The sequence below is a fragment of the Ovis canadensis genome, chromosome 3, assembly GCF_042477335.2.
Source record: "Ovis canadensis isolate MfBH-ARS-UI-01 breed Bighorn chromosome 3, ARS-UI_OviCan_v2, whole genome shotgun sequence".
NCBI lineage: Eukaryota > Metazoa > Chordata > Mammalia > Artiodactyla > Bovidae > Ovis > Ovis canadensis.
This window is the reverse complement of record NC_091247.1, coordinates 1,949,467-1,962,547: the sequence shown is the minus strand read 5'-3', so window position 1 is coordinate 1,962,547 and position 13,081 is coordinate 1,949,467. Positions and strand designations below refer to the sequence as shown.

The following is a 13,081-nucleotide window of genomic DNA, read 5'->3' as shown; positions in this document are numbered from 1 at the left end:
ACCTAGCACGGAAGGATCCTGCCAGCCCTCGCGGGGAGCCACCCCGAAACCCCAGTCTTTCTCCACAGAGCCACATCCCCTTAGGCCTGTCCCACACAGACTGGTTTGGCCAAACTGCCTTTCAGTGCCCAGAGGTTTGGGACGACGCTCCCACACGATGGAGGGGAGCGGCCTGCCTTCAGAGCATCTGACGGGGACAAAGCCTAACCTCTTTCTGGCCGCATTTGTCTGGCTGTGCAGGGCTGGCCACTGCTGTGGACAGGAGTGGTCAAGAGCCTGCAGGGCGACAGAGGCTTCGCAGAGGCGTCTCCTCCTCCACCATGTCCCCCGACCTGGTCTGCTCGCTTCTCCCCACTAAGCAGGACAGGCTGAGTGCAGACCAGCGGCTTTCCTGAGCTCCCCCACATGATGGAGAGACAGGGTGGACCTCAGAACAGCTCTGTCCGCCTTGTTGGGCGAGCTTGGGTGCCCCTCTGCCCCTTTGGGCTTCCTCCTCACCTGCCAGCTTGAGTCAGCTGTCACCAGCGACAGAGAGGGTCGCCCCCACAGGAGGTGAGAGAGTGCCCTCCAGGCTGGGGGATTTGAGAACAGGCTGGGGTGCCTGAGCCCCTGCCCTGTTTATGGGGGTCAGGGCCCCACTCTGTCTGTGAGATCCTGCTGGTCATCAGCTCAGGACCACATGGGCCCTCCTTGGAGGAAAGAACCCAGAAGTAGCCAAGGTGCGCCCTGGTGCCCCAGGAACTGTCGGGAGCCATCCATCCAGACGCCAGTCTCCGGGGCCCCGCCTGGCAGACACTGGCCTTTAAAAATACTGTTCACCAAGTGATTCCGGAGACTGTTTACAAGCTTGAGCTGAGACAGGCACAGGGGATAGGCCAAAGTACCTTAAAAAGCATCCTTCAGAAAGAAAAAAAAAAACCAAACAAAAAACAAAACCCTCTCAGATCCCAGGTTGTAAATAGATGGATATTACTATAAAAATACTTTTGGCTGCAGAAACACATGGCGGGAAGGCTGGGGGTGGTTTTTTCCATGGTTAGCTGGGACCTGGAGACTCCAAATGGGGCAGCCACCGTTCCGGGCGGGGCCCTGTGGGATCGTTTGCACCAAAGAGCCCCAGCTCAAGGCGAGAGCGAGAACCAGAAATAACAAGGGCAAGCACATTTTCCATCAAGGAGGCTGGGTGTTTGCCTCTCTCCGCAGCCTGCTCCTCTCCCCTCCCGAGCCAGCCAGCTCCTGCAGCACCCCTGCACCCCACCACTCCCGGCCCCTGCCAAGGGCAAGATGAGGCTGAGGGCAGCGAGGCACCTGTGGGCACCAGAGCCGGGCCTGCGGGGCTCTGGACACGTGCGCACTCCACTGCCCCCGCGGCCTCCCGGGGCCCTGGCTGAGGCTGGGGCTTGGAGACACCGTCGGAGGTCTCTCCTGGGAGCAGAGGCCCCAAGAAACCCACGCGGCAGTTCGCCTGTGCCTGTCTCCCTGGCTCCAGGCGCCAACAGTTCCAAACGGAGTCTCTGGGTTTTCTGGGGCAAGGGGCTGGGGGAGGACTGGGAAGCCCAGGGCTTGACTCTCCTGTCACAGGCAGGTGACTTCAGATGCTCCACCTCAGGCTTCGAGGCCTCTAGGACCAGCTCGCCTGTGAGCGCCCGGCGTGTTCCGACCTGCCTGCCAAGGCTGTTGAAGGCTGTTCCTCCAACAGGCTGGCTACCTCCTCGGCCGGGCGAGAGCTTGTGCTGGTCCTCCTGCCTGGAGTGCCCTCGGCCCTGTCTTGATCCGATGAAAACTTTCCTTCTTCAAACCCAGCCCAAGAAACAGCTGTGCCCAGAAGCTGCGGGCCCCTGGCCTGACATGTCCTGGCCCTTCGGTCACTGTCCTAACACTTCCAGCCTGTCCACCACTTCCTACCCCCTTGTGGGTGCCTCTTAGGTCCCGCCTGGGCTGGGGCTCCCAGAGTGCCCACTTCATCATCTCATAATCATATCGATAACTGAAGTGGCAGGAACTCTCAGGACTGAGCTCCTCCTCCTGGGGCCAGACTCTCCCTCAGTTCAGTTCAGTCGCTCAGTTGTGTCCGACTCTTTGGGACTGCAGCACGCCAGGCCTCCCTGTCCATCACCAACTCCCGTAGCTTGCTCAAACTCATGTCCATCGAGTCCGTGATGCCATCCAACCATCTCACCCTCTGTTCGTGGGGTTCTTACGGTGAGAACACTGAAGCGGGTTGCTATTCCCTTCTCCACTGGACCACATTTTGTCAGAACTCTCCACCACGAGCCATCCATCTTGGGTGGCCCTGCACGGCATGGCTCATAGTTTCCTTGAGTTAGACAAGGCTGTGGTCCGTATGATTACATGACTCTCCCTGCCTCACCTCATTCAGTCTTCTCCGTGACTCAGTGGCACAGGGTGACCATGCCAGTCTACAGATGAGGAGACTGAGGCACAGGGAAGGAGGGACCTGGCTAGGTCACACGGCTGCGAATAGAAGGACGGGGAGCCAGCCCATGCCTGTTCACCTGGGACCACCCTCCGCCTGACGACCTAGTCTGGGCACACGGTCTGGCCCCTTGGCAAGGGCTGAAGAGACGTCTGTTGAATGAACGACCGACCCACGGCAATGGACGCGGCAGCCGTTCACGTTTCTTTGGCACCCTGCCCCCACTCAGCAGAGCGTGGCTGCCTGTCGCACAGGATGTGGCGCGAAGGCAGTGCTGCACCACAGGCCACTGGGGCCCTGGGGCCTGTGCGGGTCCACACCCTCGCTGGCCCAGACGCCCCCAGGACAGGGCTCGGGTTCAAACGCCGGCTTCCTCCTCGCTGCAGAGTGACGGTGCTCCACGCTGTCATCTTTTCCGGCCTGTCCTCCTCAGTCAGGTGGGCTAGCAGTGCCCACTGCCGAGGAGTTGTTGGGGGTGACCAGCCAAGAAGTGGGCGCCATGGTACTGGGTGGTCTCCTCTCCCAAGAGGCGAGGGCCTCTTCATCTCCGGTGGCAGTGGTGAGGTCTGACTCAGGGCGGGAGGACAGGCTGGGAGGACGCAGTTCAGACGGGCCACTGACGGTGCACAGAGGGAAGGCCATGCCAGGGGCAATGGAGACAGGCCCGAAGATGGGGGCTGGCACGCGGCGCACACCCCAGACGTGTCAGCACCCGTGTTCGCTCCTGCTCACCCTGCATGCTTGCCTGGCCCCAGCCCTGGCGGAAGGAAACAGACTTTAGAAGCGGGTGGCTGGCAGGGCGAAGGGGGGAGTGGGTTTGCTGGGACGACAGTGATGAGGACCAGTCGTACACCGGCCACGGCTCGAGGCAAGGGCAGATGGGCAGGGGGCTCAGGAGCCAGCAAAACCCAGACTTTCTCGAGCAGGGGAGGAGGGCAGGCAGGGATCAGACAGGAGCCAAGGGGACAGGGCAAGCCTGGGCCACGGCCTGTGGTTGTGCCTGGGGAGGGAGGGCTCCCCAATCAGCACTTACCCGACTCCCCCCAGCCCAGGATGCTCCCAGTGGCCCGAGGGCCTCTCTCTGCAGCAGGACAGGTCTCAGTGGCCTTGTGGGATCTAGCCCCTGGCTGTCCATGGGGAGGCGGTCCTGTTGTGTGCCCATTCCACAGAGAGGAAAGTGAAGCCCAGGGAGCAGGGGAGGCAGGCTGGAGGTCACATAGGTGGCGATGGTGCCCGAGACAGGAGGGCCCCCCTCTAGTCCAGGCTGTGTCTGTCCCTGAGCTGCTGGCTGGGCCCTCCCATCAGCGCCCCTGGCCCAGGGGCCACCTGTGTGGCCCTGGTGACGTGGGGACTCCCGGGGAAGCGCCTCTGGGAGTGGACCGAGCAGGGCAGCGGGGTTGGGGGCGGGGTCAGGAGGCCCAGGTCCGTGCAGGTAACTCACGCAGGAGCCCCAACTCCAGCTGCCCCGAGCTGTCAGGACGGGCATCCGTCCTTTCGCTTTTAAACAAACACGTCATGAATTTAAAAGTCAGGGCAGAGAACTGTCCAAGGCGTAAAAATAGCCACCTGGCCACAGAGTCAGCACCCAGCTCGCCCCTGGTCCCCAGCCTGGCGCTCCCAGAAGCCAGGGCGCCCCCTCCCCATCCAGGCCCCCTTCCCGGGGTGGGGGCGGGGCTGGCGGCGCCCGGAGTGTGGGAGTAGGGGCCGGATGGGGGCTCCAGAAAATGAAACCCCGCACTAGACGCCGGAGCCGAGCCTGTGCCGCCCGGGGCCTCAGTTTCCCCAGGCGCCGGGCAGGCTCCGCGCGCCGCGCGGCCGGCCGCTTTGTGTGGCCGCTCAGACAATGGCCCGGCCGCTGTCCGCCTGCTCCGCCCGGTGGTGGTTTTTTTTTTTTGGGGGGGGGGGGTGGTAGGCCGGGAGGGAATTCTGCTCCCGCCCCGCCCGCGCCCCCCGCCCCCGCGCCGCCGCCCCCGAGCGACTCCCGGGAACCCCTGGCGGAGGAAAACTTGCAAGTTTGCACCGCGCTCGCTCGCCTGCAACTCGGCGGCGGGGCGGGCAGCGCTGGGGAAAGGGGCGCGCTCCGGGCGCCGGGGAGGGGGGGGCGGAAGGGGGTGCGCTCCGGGCGGGCGGGGCTGGGCGCGCGCGCAGGGGGCGGGGGGCGCGCTCCGGACGGCGGGGAGGCGCGGGGGGGGGCTGCGCTCCGGCAGGGCCGGGGGGCGCGGGGGGCCGGTGGGGGGCGCGCTCCGGGCGGGCGGGGCTGGGCGCGCGCGCAGGCCGGGCGGGCGGGTGGCGGCGCTGCGCCGAGTCCGCGCCCGTCGCGGGCCCCCCGCCGCCCCCCCGCCGGCGCCGCCGCGGTCGGAGCGGGGCGCGGGCGCGCGCGGCGGGGGCGCGGGCGGGCGGGCGCGCGCGCGGCGGGGGCGCGCGGCACAAGTAGTTTACATTGTTGGGCGACTTTTGCAACAACTCGCCGCGCCGCGGCCTCCGCGCGCCGCCGCCGCCGCCGCCGCCGCCGGCTCCCGCCGCCCGGGCCCGGCCGGCCGCGCCGGGGGCCGCCGCGAGGTCGCCGCAGACATGGACACCAAACATTTCCTGCCGCTCGGTGAGTGATCGCGGGCGGCGGCGGGGCGCGTCCCCGGCGCGCGCGGGGGCCCCCGGCCCGCCCCGCCCGGCCCCGCGCCCCCCGGCCGGCCCGCGCGGAGTTGGGGCGCGGGGCCGCGAGCGGGTGGGCCGGGCAACTTTTCCCCGGGCCGGCGGGGCGCGGAGCGGGCGAGGGCGGCGGGCAGCTCGCGGGCCGCGGCGGGCCGCCGACTTGGAGCGGGCAGCGGGAGGGCAGCGGGGCCGGAGGGGCGGCCGGTCGGCTGGACCGGGGCGGCGGGGGGGGGGGGACTCCCGGCCCCGCCCGGCGGCAGCTGGCGCCCCCCGCCCGGGCGCCCAGCTCCAGCGGGGCGGCGCAACTTGTGCGCTCCCAGCCTCCGGCCGCCCTGGCATCGGGACGGCCTCTGCGCCGCCGCCCGGGCTGCGGAGTCCAGCAGGCCGCCGGCCCTGGAACGCTCGGGACCCCTCCTCCCCCAGAGCCGCCCGGGCGCCAGTGGGCAGGGTCGCCGAAGGGCCTTGAGACCGGGACCAGCAAACCCGGGGAGGCCCCTTCCAGAAACGGGGACCCTCACTCTGGCGCACGCGAGTGTTCTCCTGGCGTTCCCTGGAGCTGGCCCTGCACTTGGGGTGGACACCGTGGAGGGTCGGAGGGCCGGCTTTCCCGTCCTCCCGCTGCCATCGCGCCCAGTGGCTCCCTTGCCCTGGACCGCTCTCCAGCTCCAGGTCTGGCCCCACAAAGGAGGCGGGGGCATGGCCAGGTGCCCCCAGCCCGCTGTCCTCCCGCGGGTTTGGGAACCAGTGAGAGGCAGGGGAGGGGGAGGGGGTGGGGAGACTTTATAAATGAGCCCGGGAAGGATATTAATTTGGCGGTGGGGCCGGCAGCCGGGCTGTCAGGCTGGGTGAAGGATTTGTGCTGAATGGAAATTAAAACAGCTGATTATGAATGAAGCCCGTGGCGTGCTGCCGCTCCCGCCTGCCCACCCCCTCGCAGCCTGGGGTGCAGTTTGGCCACCCGCTTGGCCGCCAGAACGCGGCGCAGCTGCGGGGACGCGTGTTGAGATGGGGAGGTGGAGGGGAGCCGTGGGAAGCCGGCCTGGCTTCCTGGGTTGGCTGGGTGAGGGTCAGTGCTCCTGGCAGGCGCGCAGAGGGGCGTGTGACATGGTGACCGGGGTGGGCTTCCAAGTTCGCCAGGTCCAGGAAGACTCCTTCCGTGACCCTGCACGGTCCAGACCTCCGCAGGCGCCAGGCTGGGCGCTCTCCTTCCTCCTCAGAGCCTCCAGGGCGGGCACGCACGTCCATTTTGCAGATGAGAAAACTGGTTGAGGCCAGCGGCTACAAAGTGATGGTTTGGGGTTTGAAGCCCCAGCCTGGTGGTGCCTGTGTGTACGGACTGAAAGCTGAGTTGATTGTGACTCGCTGCTGCTGGGCCTGGCTGCCTGGGGTGGGGGTGGGGGGGGGGGCTGTGTAGGCCAACAACCTCTCCTGTCGCCTATTAAAGTCTTACACACTCGTGTACACACACACAGAGGCGCCCCCGGGACAGGAATGCTCAACTCTGTCTTTGCTCTTCTCCCGGGCCCCCCGATGAGGCAGGGCCCTGCCTGGGTGCGTGGAGCGGATGGGTCCCCGTCCCTGACGTGCCGGCAGGGTTCTAGGAGTGGGCCTGTGGAGGGCCCTGGCCGCAGGCTGGCTGTGCTGGAGACCCCACAGGGAGGAAAAGTTGTGTCCCAGGAACCTGGACGGGTGTCAGGTTCCCCCCAGCCCTCCCGCCGCGGCAAGGAGGCTGGGGGGGCTTCTCTCTGACCCAGCCTGCGGCCTCCCAGGCAGCCCATGCCCCAGGCCTGAGCAGACAGCCCTGGACTCTGATTACACTTTATTTTTTTTCTAAGCTTGTGACCAGCTCTGAAGTCCAGTGGAGTTAAGGTCCATTTAAGCGGCTACTTGCCTAAGCCCTTTTGTCAACACGGCCTAATCCCTCGTGGGGGGTGAGTGTCGGAAGGCCTGGCCTGTCCAGGCGTGGCTGGCTGCCCAGGGCAGACCTGGAGCAGTTGGGCAGGCGGCATTGCCCCTTAACGGTTGTCTGTCCACTTTCGGGGCCTCGGGCAGAGGGCCTGGTCCTTCCAGCACCCACTGCCTGGGGCGTGGCGGGCCTGGGTCCTTGCTATTACCTGCCCGGGAGTCTCCCAGCTGCCGAGCCTCCGCGTGAGGGCAGGGCAGGGACAAGCCCCAGGTACGGATCTGGGCCCAAGCACTTGTCCACGGCAGCCCCTGCTGCCCATGGCTGACCAGCGCCTGTGCCGGTTGAGAGAAGGCCTGTGCTGGCAGCAGTCTGGCCGGTGGAGCTGCAAGGCTGAGTCTGTGGTCTCGAGGTCTCAGACCCTGGACCCCTGGCTGCTTGTGGCCCATTTGCCTGGGGATGGGTTGGGGGGCAGTAACAGGACGGTAGGTCTACTGATCGCCCTCCGGGCAGCTCTTGGGGACCTGGGAGAGCTTGGAGCCCGGATGAGGGGCATCTGGTAACATCAGAGCCCTCGGGACCCAAAATAGAGCACATTCTCGGGCCTCCCGAAATAACAGGGTCACGTGACTCTGCGGAGGCCGGGCTTGGAGGCCGGCCTGCCGAGGCAGTCCCGTCTTGGCCTGGGCCCTAGGACTGTTGGGGCGTTTGTTTTGGTAAACTCCGGAGGGGGCTCTGTGTGTTTTGGGGGAAGTGTCAGGGTGAGAAAATCGGCCCTCGGATGGGCTTGGCTGTGGCCGTGGCTGTTGCCTTGCCGGCCTGGACTCGGATGTCTGTCCGCTGCGCCTGGGCCCAGTGTGTAGCCCTGACCCACTCTGCCTGGATGCGGTGGGACATGCTGAGGACGCTCGGAAAGGGCCATGGGGGCCAGCCGGGCGGCTCTGAGCTGGGGCTTGGCAGAGCTGAGCGGGCAGCCGTGCGCACACCGGGGCGGCCGCCGGGGGCCGGCTCCAGCTCTACCAGCTTGTCCAGCTGTGCCTGTCCTTCAGGGCCTGCGGGGATTTGCGCCTCCTCCAGGAGGCCCTCTGCCTGCCCTCTCTGGCCTCCCCCACTCTGGCCCCTGCCCCCGTGTGGCTCTTGGGGCGGGTTTCCGGTGGTGGTCCTATCTGTCGTCCTGGGAGAGGAGGCCCCGGGGGCTGGTTGTGGAATTATTGTGCGTGCAGAATGGGGCGGGTGTGTGTGGCATCCGGCATTAGGACGGGGCCCTTGGTGAGTCGGGGTGGGGCAGACTTGGGGGGTGGTCTGTATGTGTGTGGGGCCGAAGGCCCGCTGGAGCCTGTGGATGCCATCTGCAGCGTCCCACCTGCCCGGTGCTCCTGGGCTCTTTCCGCAGCTGGCCTGTTTCCGCAGCGGGTGCTGGTCTCGAGCTTGGCGCGTCCTGTAGGAGCAGAGGGCTCCCGGGCTTGACTCAGCTGCGTGCACAGGACAGGGCAGAGGCCGTGAGCTGGCCCAGGACCAGACCTGACCCTCCTTCTCTCTTCTGCCCGTTCCTGGTTTTGTCAGAGTTCATGGCAGCTGGCCCTGGTGGCCAGGGGCTTGAGGTGTCCGGCCTATTGGTCTGTTCCCACAGGAGCCGGCTACTGGCAGGGTCGGATACGGGCAGGGCTCTGACCCCTCGAGGTCCCTGGTGGCTGGTGGGGCTGGTGCCCACCGGTGGGTGCCCTTCGAGCCCTTTGCCCTGGCGTGCGCCTTGCAGGTCTGTGTCCTGGACGCTGTGGAAGGTCAGGGGGCAGGGCCAGGCCCTCCCCTCTCCCCGCCTGCCCTGCCCCCGCAGGGACAGCTCTGTATTTGCTCTCCCGCCCTCGTCTCCTCCGCAGGCCCCTCTGTCCCTTGCTCCCCCACCTGCACCCTCTTGAGTGACCCGGTGTACCCTGGGGACCCTGGAGCTGCCCCTTCCTGGGGGGGCTGGTGGCCAGGCCTCTGGGGACCGGGTCCCCTGTCCTTGCTGCCTGTGTGTGTGTGTCCTGCCCGCTGGCCTATCAGAGCCTCAGTTGTTCATCTGTAAAATGGACGTGCGCACGGCCCTTGCTGTGTGCAGGGGAAGGCAGTCGATTGTGTCTCCCTGACTGCTTCCTTCAGAGGTGCGGCCCGTGGTCGAGCCTCCCTGTGTCCCCTGTCTGGGTCGGTGGCGGGGGTGGGGGGGGGGCCAGGTGTCCAGTGATGGAGCAAAACAGGACCATGAGGCAGAGGCGTAGCTGCTGCTGTGGCGGCCGCGCGGCAGGCTTGGGAAAGAGAGGGGCCCCGCCCCGTGCTCCACGCTCCGAGCACTGGAGGCGCCTGGTCTGGGCTCCCGCAGCCCGGCTGGGGCCCTGCTCCCCAGCCCCTGGGAGGGGGTGGGCGAGGGCCTGACTTGCACGCCCACCTAGAGCCTGGGGTGGGATGTTGGAGCAGTCGTGCCCCAGCGCCTCGCAGACTGGGAAATTGCACCCTAGAGTTACAGAGCAATTGTATAGCTCAGCAGCAGAATGAGCGTGAAATGGAGCAGAAAGCAGCTAAATAAAATTGGCCCGGGCCGACGCAGGGGAGAGTGGGGACACACGCGCGCGCCGTGCCCTGTGTGCCGCGCTCCGGCCGCCCAGCCGGCCCGCCCGCCGCCGGCTGTCCCGCGTCCCTCCGTCTGTGTGTCCCTGCGTCCCCGAGACCCGCGTCCCTGAGCGAGGGGGGCCGGTGAGCCTGGCGCCCGCGCAGGGCCCCCTTCATCCATAGCCCCCGTCTGTCCCGTGTCTCCGAATGCCCCTATGACACGTCCAGGGCCCTGTGCTGCCCACCCGAGACACAGTGGTGCCATCCCCTGGGTGCCCGGTGTGTCCCTGGGCCTGGGTTTCTAGCCCCGTGATATGGGGGATGGGCCCGTAGAGCTGTGGGGGCTGTCGGGCTGGACTCGCCTCTGGGCGGTTCTGCCTGCCTTTTCTCAGCTCCGGTTGGGCCCCGTGTCCTGGGACGGGCCCCGACTGCCTGATCCTCAGGGGGCGTCTTCAGAAACCACCTGCCTGGCGGGCCCTGCATCTGTGCCCTGTCCTGCCTCCGCGGGAGCCCTGTTAGGTGTCCCGGGCCCTCGGGTGAGCGTTCTCTTCTGGGAGACCTGATGGGGCTTGAAGCTTCACTACCCTCGTTCTCTCCTGTTTACCCTGGAAGGTCCTCCTCCTGGGTCGTCCCTCGCGAGGGGTAGGGCCAGAGCCGAGGGTGGAGAAACACAGGCTGGGTCACAGCTTGAGGTGCAGCCTCAGGACCCCTGTGGCCTGGGGTCCCCGCCCTCACCCCCCAGGGCGGAGCTGTCTGCAGCAAATCCCTCAGGGCCCGAGTGGGTGCTGGGGGTGGGCAGCCACACCTGGTCCCCAGGGCAGGGCGGAGCCTCGCTTATCGTTGTGTTCCCCACCCCCAACACGCACGCACATGCTCGTGACTGCACGCCCCACGTGTCTGTGCACACAGGTGCAGAGGCGTGCACACTCTGCATGTACGAACAGCTGCACGCCCGTGTGCACACGCGCACACTCTGCCGCGGGGGTGTGCACGCACACACACACGCCCGGCCTTCCCAGCCGGTTCCAGCACAGTCCCCACGAGGTCTTCCTTAGGAGGACTCGGGCCTGCTGGCTGGCCCCGGTCCACTCGGCACCCGGGGAGCACCTGCCCGGTGCTGGCCGGGCCCTGCCGACCCGCAGAGCTGGGCGTGAGCGGTGGGGGTGGCCAGGCTTCCTGCTGGAGCCGGTTCTGGTGTGGACTCTGGCAGAGAGGCGGGCTTGCAACAGGTGTGGGGGAGGGCCCTCCGGAGCAGGGTCAGCTGAGACCAGCACCCAGAGGCCTGGCCCCCGGGCCTGCGTGGCCTAAGCTAGGAGAGGCATTACTGTGTGAGCGGCGGCTGGTTGACACTGGGCTAGGGAGGGCCCCGAGGCCATGGCGGGGGGGTTAGGCCGCCAGCTCTGTGCAGAGGGTGAGCTGGCAGCAGGCAGGGGCTGGAGGGGAGAGGGTCCTGGGTGGGCTTGGAGCCCGACCTGGCCGGTGCCCCTGTGAGTGGGCCCGAGCCTGGGCCGGGGTTGGGGACCCCACGTGGCTTCCTGGGGGCTCAGGCTGGGCCCTTGGGCTGGAGTTAGCTGTGCCTTCCTCGAGCAAGGGGCCGGAAGAGGACCCAGCCCCTCGTGCGGCCTCATCCGGGCTGCCCGGTGTCTGGCCGGGCCTCAGTTTCCCTGGCCGGGCGCGGGGCACGGGGCTGCTGTGTCAGGTCCTTGTGGAGGCTGTGCTGAGTCTGGAGCCTCTGGCGCAGAGCGGAGGGGATGGAGAGGGGAGCGAGCTGGGCCTGGGCCAGCGGCGTGTAAATCCTGCAGCGGCCCTGGATCCGCCCCGTGGAGTTCAAAGCTGGCCCCGGGTGTGGCTGTGGGGCTGTAATGAGGTTACTGATTCAACCGGCTTCCTGGTGCTGCCGCGCAGAGCGGAGGGAGGCCGGGAGCTCCGGGACGGGTCTAAGTGGCCCGTAATTGACCAATTTAGCTTAAGTGTCCGTGCTGGCCCCGGGCAGAGGTCAGGTGGGGACAGCCCAGGTGGCCGGAGTCGCTGCGCTCATGGGCCCCTGACGGACGGCTGCCTTCTGCCCCGCCCTTGGGAGCGGGCACCAGTTGGGCAGTTGGCCCCGAGCCCCCACCTGGGGGTCCCTGTCGCAGTCCCCTCCGTGCCTGTCTGCGGGCCCGCGTCCTCCAGAAGCCGTGTGCTGTCCCTGGCCAGCTCGTGTGTCTGTGTGCAGGATGTGGGGCGGCGGGCGCTGGGACGGGGTGCTGGGCTTGGATGTGGGGTGACAGCGTTGCCTTGGAGAAACAGCGGAGGGCCAGCCGGGGAGCACGCACGGCCCTGCGCCGTCCAAGAACACGCGGGGGGTTGAGGAGTGGGGTGGAGGTCACCAGCAGCTGCGGTCACGGCAGCTCACCCTGCACCATGGAGGGTGCGCCCGGGGCCTTGTCCAGGGGCTGGTGGGCCAGCCTGGGCCCCGCTCTCTGGAGAATCTCGGCCTCTGGTCCAGAGCACCCACCTTGCTGGCTGTTTGGCCCTGAGAGGCCAGGCCGGGTGTTGGGGGCACCGGGCAGCGGTGGATGGTGGTGACCTGGCTGAACCGTCCCCCTCAAGTGGACAGGCCCCGTGGTCCACGTTTTGGGGATGGGGCTTTCAGACTTGGGGAGCTTGAGGGTTGTGCCCAAGGTGTCCTGGCTGATGAGGGCCCAGAAGGTCAATGCTGGGATCCGAGCGGTGGTGGGCCTCCTTCTTGGAGACATGCCTGCCGTGTACCCCCGTGCCCCAGCTTTGTCTGGAGCAGCTTTGGGGTGCCCTCAGCAGAGGCTGTCGCTTTCTGGAGACGCCTGGTTGAGCTCTTGGGGGTCCCCTGAGCCCCACTGTAGCTGCCCCCGCCCACCTGCACGGGACAGGAGAGCTCGTGTCCCGCGGGGCTGCGGCCCAGGCCGGGTGGACAGTCCAGTGTGCTCTCTGGCCAGCTCGCTGCGTGTCCGGGCAGATCCCATCTCCCCTACCGTGGTTTCCCTGGGGCCCTCTGCCTGCTGGAAGTGTCGGCCTCTCGCCCTTGACCTCCTTCCCCTGAGCTGGGGACCGCTCCTCAGGAAATGGCCCCCTGTCCTCTCCCTGCTGAGGGGGCAGGCCCGGGGCTGTGGGAGCTGGGAAATCGGGTGAGGGTTGGCCGGACGGTCGGTCCTGGTGGGCCCAGCTGCCCAGGTCTGGGCCTCGCCTGGGGTGTTCTGGTGAGGCTGTTTGGGGGTGGGCAGCGTGAGGGGGAGTCTTGAGCGTTGCAGATGGAGGTTGGGTGGGGCCTGCGGGTGCTGTCGTGCCTGCCACCCCCGAGGCCAGTTCGTGCCCTGTCCCCTGGGGTTCTCCGTGGGGCCCCCCGTCGCCCCGGCGCAGCCCTCAGGCCTCTGCTCAGGGTCCTGTGACCCTCACCCCCTTCACCTGCACTCAGCGCTGCTCACTCTGCTTTCTGGCTTTCTCGTGTTCGGAGCTGGTCAGGGAGAGCAAGTGTCAGCTCTGAGCGGGGAGGC

At 67.4% G+C, this 13,081-nt stretch overlaps 1 protein-coding gene and 1 long non-coding RNA gene across 2 annotated transcripts in view; one reads left to right on the top strand and one right to left on the bottom strand.

Annotated features, from left to right (window-relative positions):
• Window positions 1-947: 947 nt before the first annotated feature.
• On the bottom strand, window positions 948-4,490 carry LOC138435332 (uncharacterized). Its single transcript, XR_011255041.1, has 2 exons — window positions 3,471-4,490; window positions 948-3,194 (listed from the first exon to the last, which is right to left on the bottom strand). It is a non-coding gene; the product is annotated as an uncharacterized lncRNA (long non-coding RNA).
• A 435-nt stretch (window positions 4,491-4,925) lies between these two features.
• RXRA (retinoid X receptor alpha) overlaps window positions 4,926-13,081 on the top strand; it is a 93,443-nt gene continuing 85,287 nt past the window's right edge. The window contains exon 1 of the mRNA XM_069579814.1: window positions 4,926-5,036. Coding sequence (XP_069435915.1) covers window positions 5,009-5,036 — 28 coding nt within the window. The 5' untranslated portion in view covers window positions 4,926-5,008. The remainder of the gene's footprint in view (window positions 5,037-13,081) is intronic.